Source organism: Melopsittacus undulatus, chromosome 4, assembly GCF_012275295.1.
Source record: "Melopsittacus undulatus isolate bMelUnd1 chromosome 4, bMelUnd1.mat.Z, whole genome shotgun sequence".
Lineage (NCBI taxonomy): Eukaryota > Metazoa > Chordata > Aves > Psittaciformes > Psittaculidae > Melopsittacus > Melopsittacus undulatus.
This window is the reverse complement of record NC_047530.1, coordinates 15428297-15442072: the sequence shown is the minus strand read 5'-3', so window position 1 is coordinate 15442072 and position 13776 is coordinate 15428297. Positions and strand designations below refer to the sequence as shown.

Below are 13776 nucleotides of genomic sequence, written 5' to 3'. Positions count from 1 at the left end.
AAGTGCCCTTGGCCACGCAGTAAGCTGCTCAGCCATTAGCTCACCCCACTGACACCCGCAAAAATTAAGGTCCTTACCTAGAGACCTACGTGACAGCCAGGTGCTTTCAGCAGTGGCAATGGAGAGGATGGCTGGCTCGTGGGGTTCTCCCAGCAACTACTGGGTCAGAAATGGTACTTCCATCTCCAGTAAGAGCTTATATACATTCTAGCCCTACCAGGTTGATGCCAGCTTTTGGAAACACTTGCTTTGAAAGGCTCATTTTAAAATCCACAAAAATCAAATGGAGTCACCTCATTGCCCTTCCAGAGCCTGGAGCAGCCTGGCAGCTGGCAATTCCCAAGATCCCTATAGCATCCCATGGCTACACACTACACAAGGAAGGTATATGTGTGCTGCCTTCCTCCAAAGCTTCAGCAGGCTGATCAAAGCAGGAGGGTTGCAGTAAAATGCTACATTGTACAAGCCAACCCTTCATGTCCCAATGAACATAGCAAAGCACTAGCTTCCTTATCCTTTCCCATCTAAAAAAAATGTTGAAAGGGGCCTAAAGAGCAGCTATCTCTTATGCTGACAGCTGGGAGCTGAGAGACTTTTTATTAGCAAGCTGTATTTCGGGTCTGTTCACAGCAACTGGAGAGCACAGCCAGGTTTGGGGATTATCACAGGGAAGAGATGTCAATTCAGAGCTATTCACGCTTGGCTCTGAACATTAAACAGTCCCCAAGCAAACTTGTAAGTGTGAGTATTCTCTTCTGGCTGGACTATTTGTGCTTCTCCAGCTCAAACTAGCACAGCTAGTTTTTCCATCATTAAATTCCAGGGAAGACAACTTATTGCACGTAGCGTCTTCTCATAAACAGACCGGAGCTAACAGTGCGTGCTTAGGAACATTACAAATGTGCGCCCACTTACTGCTGGGAATCTCCAGTCCTGCTTTTAGCTTCTCCAGCCAAGACAAGATGTTCATTTCAGCAATGGACTGCTCTGATGGGAACTTGAATACCTGACCCCCAACATGAAGGTTCACCCAGATGAGAACAGGCAGTGAAGGCATGGTGGCAAAGTATGCCTTTAGGACGCCGCGTCCCACTGGAGTCTTTTTCCTGTTGGGAAGAGGAGATTCAACTTGCTCACCAGTGGTTTGGCAGCACAACAGGACTGAGAGCCAAGCAAGCACCCTGGGGCCACATCCAGCAAAGCACACAATTTTGCCTGTGGGATAGCTCCAGAAGCTCACCACACTATTTATAATCACAGATCCTTAAGCAAGCTATTAGGGTCCAATGGAGAGGAAGCAGACAGCAGATTGTGAGTTTAAAGAAAACCTCAAGCAGGAGGAGCTGGGGCAAACTCTGTAAGAGGGTGTGAAATATTCTCCACCTTCAGTTTTAAAGAACAGGTGAGGCAGGAGTGGGACAGGTCCTGCAGCCCACCATGGTTAGCCCCTGTTTGCAGGCAGAGCTACCAGCTTCCTCCAGCCCAGCTGTGCCACTGCACTGAGACTGCAGCAGATGGAAAAGCAGGAGCTGATGCAGAGGGCTGTGTTCAGGTTGTCAACCCTTGGGCAGCTGATTCGTGCTTCCCCAAACACAAAGAGCAGCTTCCCCAGGTGACACAGAGAGCCAAAGAGGATATTGAGATGGAGGAACAGCAAGCCCACAAAGGCACTGAGTCCTTCTGGAGCTATTTTCAGGCTGACAGTGATGCTTGAGGTCTGAGCTGGCTCTCACCATGGGAATGTGGTCCCCTGTCTAGGACCATCCTATTCTTCCCAAGCCAATGGCCATATTCTGCCCTCTTTTGTGGCAATGCCCCTTCGCTCTGACAGAGAACAGCTCTTTCTTTCTCAGGAAGGGAGATAAAAGGCAGATGTTTAGGTGGGGAAGTTCCAGAGGCTCTCATTTCTTGTGCATTACTGGCAAACAAATTGTCTTCTCTTTGAAAACATGTGGATTCCCCGTTAGCTAAACTTCAGCCCACGCTATGAGGCACTTCCCAGACTTCAAAGCATGGTATGATTAAGACAGTGAGGTGTCTCTGGGCTTGGGCAAAACAAACAGAGGCTAAAAATTGAAAACACAACTAGCGAGGGGAGGATTTAAAAAAATCGCCTCTCCTACAACTTTCTATTTCTTAGCTCCTGGATTCATTTTGTTTCTTGAATATTTTAAAGTTTGCTTTACGGAGCTTCTTCTGGTTGTCCCTTCTGAAAACTTCCTTTCCCCTAGTAAACAATCACTACTTGCCCTATTGTGCTTCCTTCTATTTGCCAGTGGAAAATCACTATCAGACACTCCAGGAAGGCAAATTTACTTTTTCTCCCACATGCAACAAGAATATAAACAAGACCAGAGCCAGGATCAAGCTACTATGTGATATCTTTGAGATCATTTTACTCTATTGAAAATTACTTCTGCAATCAATTAAACATTTATTAATTTTACTTTCTCATGCAATTTTGCAGCTGCCCAGAACACATATTGAATCACTGCTAAATGATTTGACCTCCCAACTCGTGATGATTTTAAACCAAATAATCACATTACCAGCTAGTGCTTTCAGTAATTGCAGACTCATTTTTTCTTGCCCTGAAAGGCTGAAAGTGAGCTAATGGAAACAGGAAAAGAGAGTTTTACACACTCACAAGTTCAACCAGCAAGCCACAAATGCTTGATGAGGTCTTCCTTTTGCCAGCTTCAGCATTTCTTCGCTTTCCACTTGACCGATATCACCATCACTGAACAAAATGAGGAAGGGCTTTCTGAGTTGCAAGTAGTGAGGCAGATTTTGCACGGTGATTTCTGGCTGCAAGACATCAAAACAAGAAGTTGGGGTTTATGGGGAGGATAGTACAGGTCAAAATTAGACTTTCTGTCCTTACACAAGGGGTGCAGGGGTAAGCAAGGATGTAGTGCCCATGTTGAACCTAAGTAGCTTAAAAGCAAATGTGAGTGCTGGGATATTGGTGCATGCTGGAGATGACTACCCCCAACCATGCCCGTAACAAGCGAAGTCTGTACGAGCAAGCTGTGCACTCCAAGATGAAGGGGTGTGAGCAGAGAAGGCAGCAGCAAGGTCAGCTCAGCTCCATGTCTTATGCCTATAACCAGCCTCTGAAAGACATGTGCAAGAGGCAGGGAGCAGATCCTGTGAGAGGCCAGCCCATCACAGCAGGGAGTATGTGACTACATGTGCAAGCCAGTCAACTGACTCCCAGGGTCTCCTCATATGAGACCACACAGCAAACAGCAGATACTGTCCAGACTGTTTGATCCTAGCCATAAAACTTAAAACCAAATGTAACTCAGCACAACAGAAATAATAAGCAACCATATTTATTTTGCCCAGCTCCATGCTATGATCAGTTCTACTGCAAATGACCACAACAGAAGAAGGACACTTCCTTTTTATTTTACTTACAAAAATGTCCAGCAATTCATATCTGATCATCTGCACCATGTCCTGTGCACTCTGTTTGGACAAAGTGATGCTTTCCACGCTCTCACCTCTGCCCCTGTGAAGGAGGAGGGCTGGGGGAGACACTCCATATTTACGGGATCTGAAAAAGAGGAATGGGGAGAGATAAGGCCAATGTGTTCCCTTGTCCCCTTCTGAAACAAGCACTTGCCCTAAGACACTAAATGCACACACACACAACCAGGATTTTCTTCTGCAAAAGGACATCAGAAGCTAAATAATGGGGAAAATCCAAAACACTGCAAACAAAACTATTTGTTGGTGCTTCTCTTTTGTTTTCACACCTGAAGTTAGGTGGTCCAAATACCCATCCAGTGCTTTACCTCCCAAGCCAAAGCAAACAGCAGGTCTTTGACCCCATCCAAGGGACACCAACCTACATAAATAAGCTCCAGAAGATCTAATTCCTGGCTTGGTGAACACAGGTAATTTTGCTGAAGTCCAGCCCTGCACTAGAGCAACACGTATATACTCTTGGAGAACTCAGCTCATCCTTTGTTCCCCAATGTTCTTCTAGTACAAGGGTTCAAGGGTGTTTAAAGAAAAGCTGAGAAGGTGGAAAGAGCAAAAAAAGGAGAAGTCTGAGCAACGAAAGGGCAGGGGGTGCACCAAGATGGGAGAGCGATTTTCTGGAAGTCTGAGGAACTTCAGTCCTGAAGGCTCCAGATGTCAGTGCCCAGAGGGAAGGGCACAATGGAAGAAACCAGCTGCCTCGACGTTTTTTTGAGGGGCATCTGTAGTTTGTCAAAGGCCACTGGTAATTTTTCAAAAGCTGTGATACCAGAATTGCTGGGGAAGTGAGTGAGAGGAAAGGAGATTTTAGGCTGGGGAGGTGGGGAGGTGGAAAGCTTTTGATTTCCTGTTCAAAAGTAATCCAGTTCATCTCTCTTCTTTTTTCTCCATACATGAAAAATGCAACACAGACTCAGCCTACTGCAAAGGCAGCTCTTAGAAAAGTCGCATTACAACCAATTGCTCTTCCCACCATGGTTTGCCCAGGCAAATTCATTTCAGACACTTATTTTAGCAGTTCTGAATGGGATGGAGATTCCTTCAAATATGCTTTAAAAACCTCAGTGTCAAGTGGTTTAGGTCATCAATGCCAAAGCAAGTGGAGGGAACTGCATATGGTCCATTTTCATGATGTTCAGCTCATACACAGGCTTTTCAGTTCCTCCATCACAGAACACTTACTAGAAATTTCTAAGGGGCAACCCAGATCTGCACTGATGCCTTGGAAAAGAGCAGTAATGAATGACCATGAACTTTCCTGAGGGCTTCAAATGTTGTGAATCCATTGCTAAACTGGTCTTGGATTTATCTGAGCCATTTCAGCTTTTTGAGTTTATCTTTGTAAATCCAGCCCTGAGCTAAGCTTTCCCCTTTCTGTTTGGACTCCCATGTTCTGCTGCTCACAGAAGTTGAGTTTCACACCTCTGGTCATGTGTGGGAGTCCTCTGAACTATTAGGAAGATCCTTAACTTCCCTCTCTGTTGTTTTTCAAATTAAACTGTATTTGCCATTAATTAAGGATGGCAAAACCCTTGGAAAAAAACCCAACAAACCACAAAAAACCACAGGGATTTTGAATTTCTCAAACTTCCACATTTTAAAGAGACTGTTCGGCTTAACCAGAGGAGGTAAGGACTCTTTCTCCCTATGTCTAATACATCAGCTTGTTCAGCAGCCTTGGACAAGGAAGTTTTTTATATACCACCAGAAAAACAACAAATTCTCTATCTCATAGCTAGAGTCTACCCTGAAATCACTTCTTGCCTTACTGCTACTGGTTGCTTGTATTGTTGCTTATGACAGCTTTCTATTTATATAGCAGAGGCATTTGATGGGTAATATGAAACTCGTATTTAAATCAAAAACATCTGCAAACAAATACTTGGCAGGAATCTATGTCATCTGAGTATGTGAGAAATAAATAATGACTTCATTCAAACCATTTCTTCCTTAACACTTCTTTTATTCACTAGTTAGCAACCAAATGTGTTTGCTGAGCAAACAGTTTTGCTAACAACATGCTTTGTATGTTTTGTATACCTTTTTCTCTGGAAGAGAAGACTCAGCTCTCCATGACCAGGGAGCCACAAATATTTCCTCCTTGAGCGTTTCGCAGAAGAATAGTTTTTCTTTGCTTAAGAAGGGAAGTGAGCCTGGCTCTTGCATAAGTAATTCCTGTAAGTGTTTACTTTCTACTTACAGTTGAGAAGATGACCAGCAACAGTAGCTTCACCTACAAATCACAGCCAAAATCCAAACTTGGCAGAAGGAGTATCAACAGAAACTGTATTAAATATTCCAACTAAACAGAAGTATGCTGCAGACTGCAACTGGAGCATGAGGATGGAGGTATATTCTTGCATCTGTCATTGCTGAGAGAACACCCTGCCCTCCTTTGCTTGTTTAACTTCTATCTGCTGGGCTGAGATCCTTAAGGGACAAAAGTCTTTTAGCTTGAAGGGGGTCAGGTTTTTTCATCCTGATGCTGCTGGTTGTGACTTCTTGACCTGACATTGCCCAGTGGTCTCCCACCCCAACACTGAACAAGGTTTCTAAGATCCAGCCACTGGTGCTTTGAGCACTGTTTGGTTGATAGAGTCTACTACCAAGGTATTTGCATTTCTGTTCCCTCGGCATACCACAAAATGCCCATATCTCATCAGATATGCAAGAGATGCATCACATCTGTAAGAAACTAATGAAAACAATTCACTCTTGCATTCCTGGCTGCTAAACCCACACCTGGAAAACAGGCCAAGAACCTTCTGGGGTTTTTAATTCTGCTTTGGTAGGTAACACCTGATGGAAATGAGATGCCAGAACAAGCTGAAGATTCCCCCTGGATCTAACTGATAAATAGGCACTGAAGCATCTCTCACAGTCTACTCCAAAGCATTTTGCCGCTTCTGGTGTGAGTGTTAATGACACAGTTAAGTGCACAGACTGATACATGTTTAGATCCCATTAGCTCAAATTTTGCTTAAAGTCAGGGCCGCAACTGATGCTCTTGTTCAATCAGGAGCTGACCAAGAAAGTCTTGACTTTGCTGTTACCATACGTGCAGGAGAAAGGCTACTATATTTATCCAGCACTCTTCCTCTAGAAAGGGGACGCACCTCTCCAAAGCTCTGTCTGGAAATGATGGTAACGTCTTGCTCTTGTCAAGGGAAGGGAAATTGGTGGGAATATGTTTCAAGGAAGAAAGTTCCCTGGTAAAATTAACTATCGAAATGATAGAGGTCTGCCCCATCCTTGGCAGTTGCAAACATCTCACAGCCAGATTTGAGTGCCCACTGGGAAGCTGGATAAGACTGAAGGGGTTTAATGCCTTTCACAGTGCTGCAGAAAGACTGCCTGCTCCATACCAAGGCAACTCCATGGGAAGACAGCTTCTATTACAGGGCTTCCAAACAATTTTCCAGCGACCAGGCACAATGCCCACGCCACTGCTAGCCAAGAAAGCCTGCAAGTAGTCACCAGCAGCCTCTCTTTTGGCTGCTTCTAGCAACTGAAGGCAGACATCAGAGCAAGGCTCACATTTACACCTCTGGCTTTGGCAGCAATCCCATTACACTCCCCTTCCCCATCCCCACCTTAGCAGGCACTTTTACAGCATCAGCACAAGGAAGAGGAGACGAGAAGGTGACGGGACTGGAGAAAGAGGAAAACTGGTAATAATTTATCACTTCTTCCAGATGGAAAGAGAAAGGCAGAACCGTTTTTTCTTTGTCACACACTAATCCTAGGTAGTCCTATCATTTTCTCAGCCTGTTTTTAACTCCATAAAAATTCAGTCCTGTTTCTATGAGGAAGCTGAGATGCATGGGAGCTGGCAGGTTTGGAGGACTGAAAAATACCCAGAGTGAACTGAACATGAGGAAGGGAGATGACCATTCATTTCAACAGGGCTAAATGAACTGACCATGGACAGACTGCAAATCAGCAGCAGTGCTGGGGTGACATCTTCCTTTGGCTGACTCTTGACCAATCCTCTTATAGGACTAAGTCAGTCGTGGCTGTTTGGGGCTGCTGTTAACTTGGCATGTCCAGTGACACTTGCTTAGGCAGTGGCTTTCACTAAATGCAGATAGTTTTGGTTTGAATTCTCCCCAAAGAAAAAGAGAAACAGCTTACAAAGCAAAGGCATCATCTTCAAAATACATCCCCATCGTTACATGGCCACTTAAGATGTTTCCTGCCTCTTCGAAAGCTTCCCTGGCTGTAAAACAGACAAAGATATAAAAATACACAATAGAAAGAAAAGTGTCAGCTTCCTCCTGGAAACCAAATTACTGTCTGCATACATAACACCCTCTCACAGCAAACTGTCAGTTGGGAACACAACTATGATAAGAGGCTCATGAGAAATGGATGCATATCATGGCCACAGGCTATGGGAAGAGGATTTGGCAGACGCCAAAAGGGTCATAAAGAAAGTTCCTATTATGAGAACAGTATCTGCTCTTTAGCCACCAGCAATGAACTTCCAGGATCTGCACAACATGGGCACTGATGGAAAATGAAATGCTTTTAAGGACTTGAAGTCCCTAAGTGTTCTTAAGAACAGGAGACCAATTATATGTCAAAACTTATAAATCCCAGTGACCTTTTGGAAATGACTGATGATAGAAATCATAGAACAGTTAGGGTTGGAAAGGACCTCAAGATCATCAAGTTCCAACCCCCTGCCATGGGCAGGGAGACCTCACACTAAACCATGTCACCCAAGGCTTCATCCAACCTGGCCTTGAACACTGACAGGGATGGAACATTCACAACCTCCCTGGGCAACCCATTCCAGTACCTCACCACCCTCACAGTAAAGAATTTCTTCCTTAGATCCAATCTAAACCTCCCCTGTTTAAGTTTCAACCCGTTACCCCTTGTCCTACCACTACAGTCCCTAATGAAGAGTCCCTCCCCAGCATCACTGTAGGCCCCCTTCAGATACTGGAAGGCTGCTATGAGGTCTCCATGCAGCCTTCTCTTCTCCACGCTGAACAGCCCCAACTTTCTCAGCCTATCTTCATACAGGAGGTGCTCCAGTCCTCTGATCATCCTCGTGGCCTCCTCTGGACTTGTTCCAACAGTTCCATGTCCTTTTTATGTTGAGAACACCAGAACTGCACACATTACTCCAAGTGAAGTCTCACAGGAGCAGAGTAGAGGGGCAGGATCACCTCCTTTGACCTGCTGGTCACACTCCTTTTGATGCAGCCCAGGATACAGTTGGCTTTCTGGGTTGTAAGCGCACACTGAAGCTGGCTCATGTTCATTTTCTCATTGATCAACACCCCCAAGTCCTTCTTCACAGGGCTGCTCTGAATTTCCTTTTTGCCCAACCTGTAGCTGTGCCTGGGATTGCTCCGACCCAGGTGTAGGATCTTGCACTTGGCATGGTTCAACTTCATGAGGTTGGCATCAGCCCACCTCACAAGTGTGTCAAGGTCCCTCTGAATGGCATTCCTTCCCTCCAGTCTATCAACCAAACCACACAGCTTGGTGTCATTGGCAAACTTGCTGAGGGCGCACTCAATCCCACTGTCCATGTCAGCGACAAAGATGTTGAACAAGACCGGTCCCAACACCAATCCCTGAGGGACACCACTCATTACTGGTCTCCAGCCAGACATTGAACCTTTGACCACAACTCTTTGCTTGCGGCCATCCAGCCAGTTCTTTATCCACCGAGTGGTCCACCTATCTGGAGTAGTCCTAAAAGCCCAGCAGATAAACCAGCTTCCCCACAAGTATCTTTTGGTTTTATCTAGTTCCTCAGAGCAGGCAGTGTCTGTTACAGGCATCCACATAGGACATAAGGATCAAAAAGCTAAATGCCTTGCACACATAGTCTGCCCCACTGCTTTGCGCCGCTGCTGCAGCAGGTATAAGGATCCACCAGGCACATTATGGGGACAGCAAGGTCAAGTAGAGGATCTATCACAGCTGACTCTCTGTGCCGAGAGAGTGAATTCAAAGCCCCAACCAAGCCCTTTCCTCTCCATCCTCTACTCGACTGACTCTTGGGGCTGAGTTTGAGGGTCCTGAGGGAAATGGCCAATGAAGCGGCTAAGCCACTATCCATCATATTTGAGAGGTTGTGGCAGTCCAGTGAAGTTCCTACTGACTGGAAAAGGGGAATCATAACTCCCGTTTTTAAAAAGAGAAAAAAAGAAGACCTAGGGAACTACAGGCCAGTCAGTCTCACCTCTGTGCCCAACAACATCATGGAGCAGATCCTCCTGGAAACTATGCTAAGGCACATGGAAAATGTCATTATTGATGACAGCCAATATGCCTTCACTGAGGGAAAATTATGCCTGACAAATTTGGTGGCCTTCAATAATGGGGTTACAGCACTGGTGGATAAAGGAAGAGTGACAGATGTTATTAACCTGGACTTGAGCAAAGCATTTGAAGCCATCCTGCACAACATCCTAGTCTCTAAACTGGACGGACATGGATTTGACAGATGGATCACTCAGATAAGGAATTTGCTGGATGGTCACACTCAGAGTTGAGGTCAATGGCTCAATGTCCAAGTAGAGATAGGTGACAAGTGGTGCTCCTCAGGGGTCAGTGTTGGGACCAGCACTGTTCAACGTCTTGTTGGCAACATGGACAGTTGGATTGAGTGCACCCTCAGCAAATTTGCCTATGATACCAAGCTGTGTGGTGCAGTTGACATGCTGGACAGAAGAGATGGCATCCAGAGGGACCTGGATGTGCTGGAGAGGTGGGACAGTGCCAACCTCATGAAGTTCCACAAGGCCAAGTACAAGGTCCTGCACCTGGGTTGGAACAATCCCCAGCACAAATACAGGCTGCGTAGAGACTGGACTGAGAGCAACCCTGAGAAGGACTTGAGTGTTGGTTGATAAGAAGCTTAACATGAGCCAGCAGTGTGTGCCCAAAGCCCAGAAAGCAACTGTATCCTGGGCTGCATTGAACGGAGCATGGCCAACACATTGAGGGAGGTGATTTTCACTCTCTACTCTGCTCTGGTGTCACCCCACTTGGAATACTACGTTTAGCTTTTGGGGCCCCCAACATAAGCAGGACCTGGACCTGTTGGAACAAGTCTAGAGGAGGCCACAAAAATGCTCAGAGAGCTGGAGCATCTCTGCTTTGGAGACAGGCTGAGAGAGCTGGGCTTGTTCAGCCTGGAGCAGAGAAGGTTCTGAGGAGACCTTAGAGCAGCTTCTAGTACCTAAAGTGGCCAACAAGAAACCTGGTAGAGGGGCTTCTGACAATGTGTGTAGGGATAGAACAAGGGGGAATGGCTTTAAACTGACAGAGGGGAGATACAGATTAGATATTAGGAAATTCTTTGCTGTAAGGCTGGTGAGGCACTGGCACAGGGTGTCCAGAGAAGCTGTGGCTGCCCCATCCCTGGCAGTGTTCAAGGCCAGGTTGGATGGGGCTTTGAGCAATCTGGTCTAGTGGAAGGTGTCCCTGCCTGTGGCAGGGGGTGGAACAAGATGATCCTTAAGGTGCCTTCCAACCCAAACCATTCCATGATTCTATGACTCCAGATCTGGTTTATGCTCTTATAAAACAGCCCCAGCTTTCAGCAGCTGGAACTAAGGGAGAGACAAGCTTTGTGAGAACATGAAAGCCATAGTGTATGAGTTTGTAAAATATAGTTATAAATCGGAGATTAAAACTGGTGATGCCAAAGGTGCAGTGAAAACAGGTGGATTTTAGCATAACCACCCCTCCCCCTTATACTGAGCAACTGAAAAGAATAAAAAATGCTCTTTGGGCTTAAGGATAGTAAGAAACCACACTCTTTGAAGAAGTCAGATGTAACCCAAGAATTAAGGTTAGGTTCTCAGATACAGCCATGATGTATGTTGCTTTATAACTTAAGTAAGATGTCATTCAGATACTATTTTCTGTTTCCCATAATGTTGACTGTCATATCACAATTGTCCAGCCCAAGCTCTTGGGACCGGTGACTCAGACCTCAGTAGACTGAGGCTGGCTCACAACTGGTCACTTTTTGGTTCTTTGCCTTCTGCTTACACCTACACTCAAAGCTGTATTTTCCATTGTGTATCCCTGGAACCACAGGGACCACAAATTTTCATTTACACTGTTTTCCTTTCCAGATGGAAGCTTAGATCCTTAAAGGAGTGGCCCATAGAACATTGTAGAAAACAATACACATATGACACAGCTTGGCTGGTTCATTTTGATATGGTGAAACCACTGTTGAGTAGGTCTGATGCTGGTTTCCAGCTCTCTGGGTTTTGGATATTTGACTTTTCAATGCTGAAAGAAAAGCAACCCAAAGGACTGGCTGATAAGGTTCACCAAGACCTTCATCAATAAACCCCCAAGTACCGGTGAAAGGCCCATGGGAGACCATCAGCCCACCCTGTGTCATAAGGCACTGAAGGACCCAGAAAGAGCAGGCTCACATCCAAACTTCCAGAGAAGAGCCCTTCTCCAGGTATTTAACTTAAACCCTCATTTGAGGCACAACCTCATGTTGAAGTTATGCCTTGGAACAGCACTGGCACTAGGAATTCTCCCCTACATCAGGACAACCTTCAGCAGAGCCCAGATATATTCCTTTCATTGGGGTCATTCCTGATGAGATCTTCCCCCCATCACACTTCCACATTTTTCTGTATTTTGGGTACTGTGCCAGACCTGTGCCACATACTGGCCTTTATTTCTCAACAGCTCACAGCAGCGCAGGAAACACCCCCCCCAGAAGTCCACACAGCTCCACTGAGAGACACAAAGCACTTCTAAAGAAGCTATTTAAATATTTCTTAGAAAATCAGTCCCCTGAGACCACTCTTAATTTCCCACGGGGCTTGATCATATGCTGCACCACACACCTCGAGCTGGAATCCCAGCTGCCTTCCATGACACTGAATTGCGTAAGCCCAGCTTCACTGCAGGATTTGGGAACAAGAATGAATAGAACTGCCAGGTGTGGAAGGGTCTACAGCTTCTGTACAGTTTCTGGAGACAGGATCTGAGCATCAGCCCTTATCCCTCTAGCAGAATGCATCTCATGATCCCATGCTCTCCAGCAGTACCTGTAGCATCTTTGCATGCCCTCTTCACTTGGTTTACACGGATGCTGGCAAGCCCTACAATGGTACCAGAGCTTTGCAGACCACTGGTGTATTTTAAAGCATTTGCTGCATGGTTCAGGACAGTCTTACTTCAAAGTACACTGCCAGTTTTTGCATAGCAAATAACTTGATCTCCTATAAATTCTTCAAGTTTACAGGAAAATGCGCATTTGTTGCCCTGATAATACCATCCACCTCTTTGTAATAAATTTTCATTACGATTTTTCCAACAAGCCTCTTTTAGCTCAGACCTACTGAAGAAGCAGCTTCCCAACATAGTTATCTGATACTAAGTGTTGGAAAAAACCCAGGGCTTTATTTAACTGGACATCTTATTGCTCTGTTTCAGTTAACTAGAAATGGCAATGACATGGCCTGTTGCTGGTTCAGGTTAGAGCAGGAATTCTTGCTGTGAGAAAATCATTGGAAATTCCAGAGAAGTCTGCAGGCTGTAAGAGCAGCAATGTGGTTTCCCAGACTCTGGCCTGCATTTGGTGCCAGAACAGCTGGCTCCAGGTTTCTGCTCCCTCAGGTCATTCTGCATGATGCTTGAACACCCCACAGGTTACGGGCAGGGAAAGCATTAGAGATTTCATCTCCCTTGGCATCTGTGGCTGTTATCTCAGACTGCGGATGCCATTCCAGATTGCAGACTGCGTGCACCCTGAGGGAAGAGGCAATCTTGTGGGCTCCACACAGAGGTGTCTGGAAACCTCCAAGACCCTGGTTTGCATGGAAGGAAATGAACAACATATATAGAAGAAAGAGCCTCAGCTCACACATCCAGCCAGATCCAGACAGGTTGCTTCCATGAACCCATTTCACCATCCAAGGTTCTACCATTGAGCTAATCCAGGCTCCATTCTTGCAGAGTGGAATATGTGGAATAGAGGGAAGATTTTGGAGTTCAGCTGATGAAACCCAGGCAGAAATGGACTAAAGATTTTTCTGAGATCAGTAAGATCTTCTGCTATATTTAACAGATTTAGACCCTCCAGAAGCAGGCAGGCATATCAGTTGTCAGCAGCCTCCTTGAACACAGCTCCAGTATTTTCTGATTGGTTCCAGATATTTTATTTTGTGCATTTAACCAAAGTTTACAGACACAGTAGAAATTCAAATGAAAAATAGTCTGAAATTTTGATCTTGAGAAAGATTGGGAAATTCTCCTTTTTTTAATGCAGCA

The 13776-nt window shown here is 45.5% G+C and overlaps 1 protein-coding gene across 3 annotated transcripts in view; it reads right to left on the bottom strand.

Annotated features, from left to right (window-relative positions):
• The window catches only part of TXNDC16 (thioredoxin domain containing 16), a 61962-nt gene that overhangs the window by 21701 nt on the left and 26485 nt on the right, over nt 1-13776 (bottom strand). For 2 of the 3 annotated variants that reach the window (XR_004080978.2, XM_031051790.2), the window contains exons 16-19: nt 7627-7711; nt 3424-3562; nt 2648-2808; nt 916-1106 (exon numbers count right to left, since the gene is read on the bottom strand). Coding sequence is in view for 2 of the 3 variants with exons in the window: in XM_031051790.2 (XP_030907650.2) it covers nt 916-1106; nt 2648-2808; nt 3424-3562; nt 7627-7711 (576 nt within the window). In the remaining variant the exon portion in view is untranslated. The remainder of the gene's footprint in view (nt 1-915; nt 1107-2647; nt 2809-3423; nt 3563-7626; nt 7712-13776) is intronic. The other variant, XM_031051791.2, reaches the window with a different exon arrangement.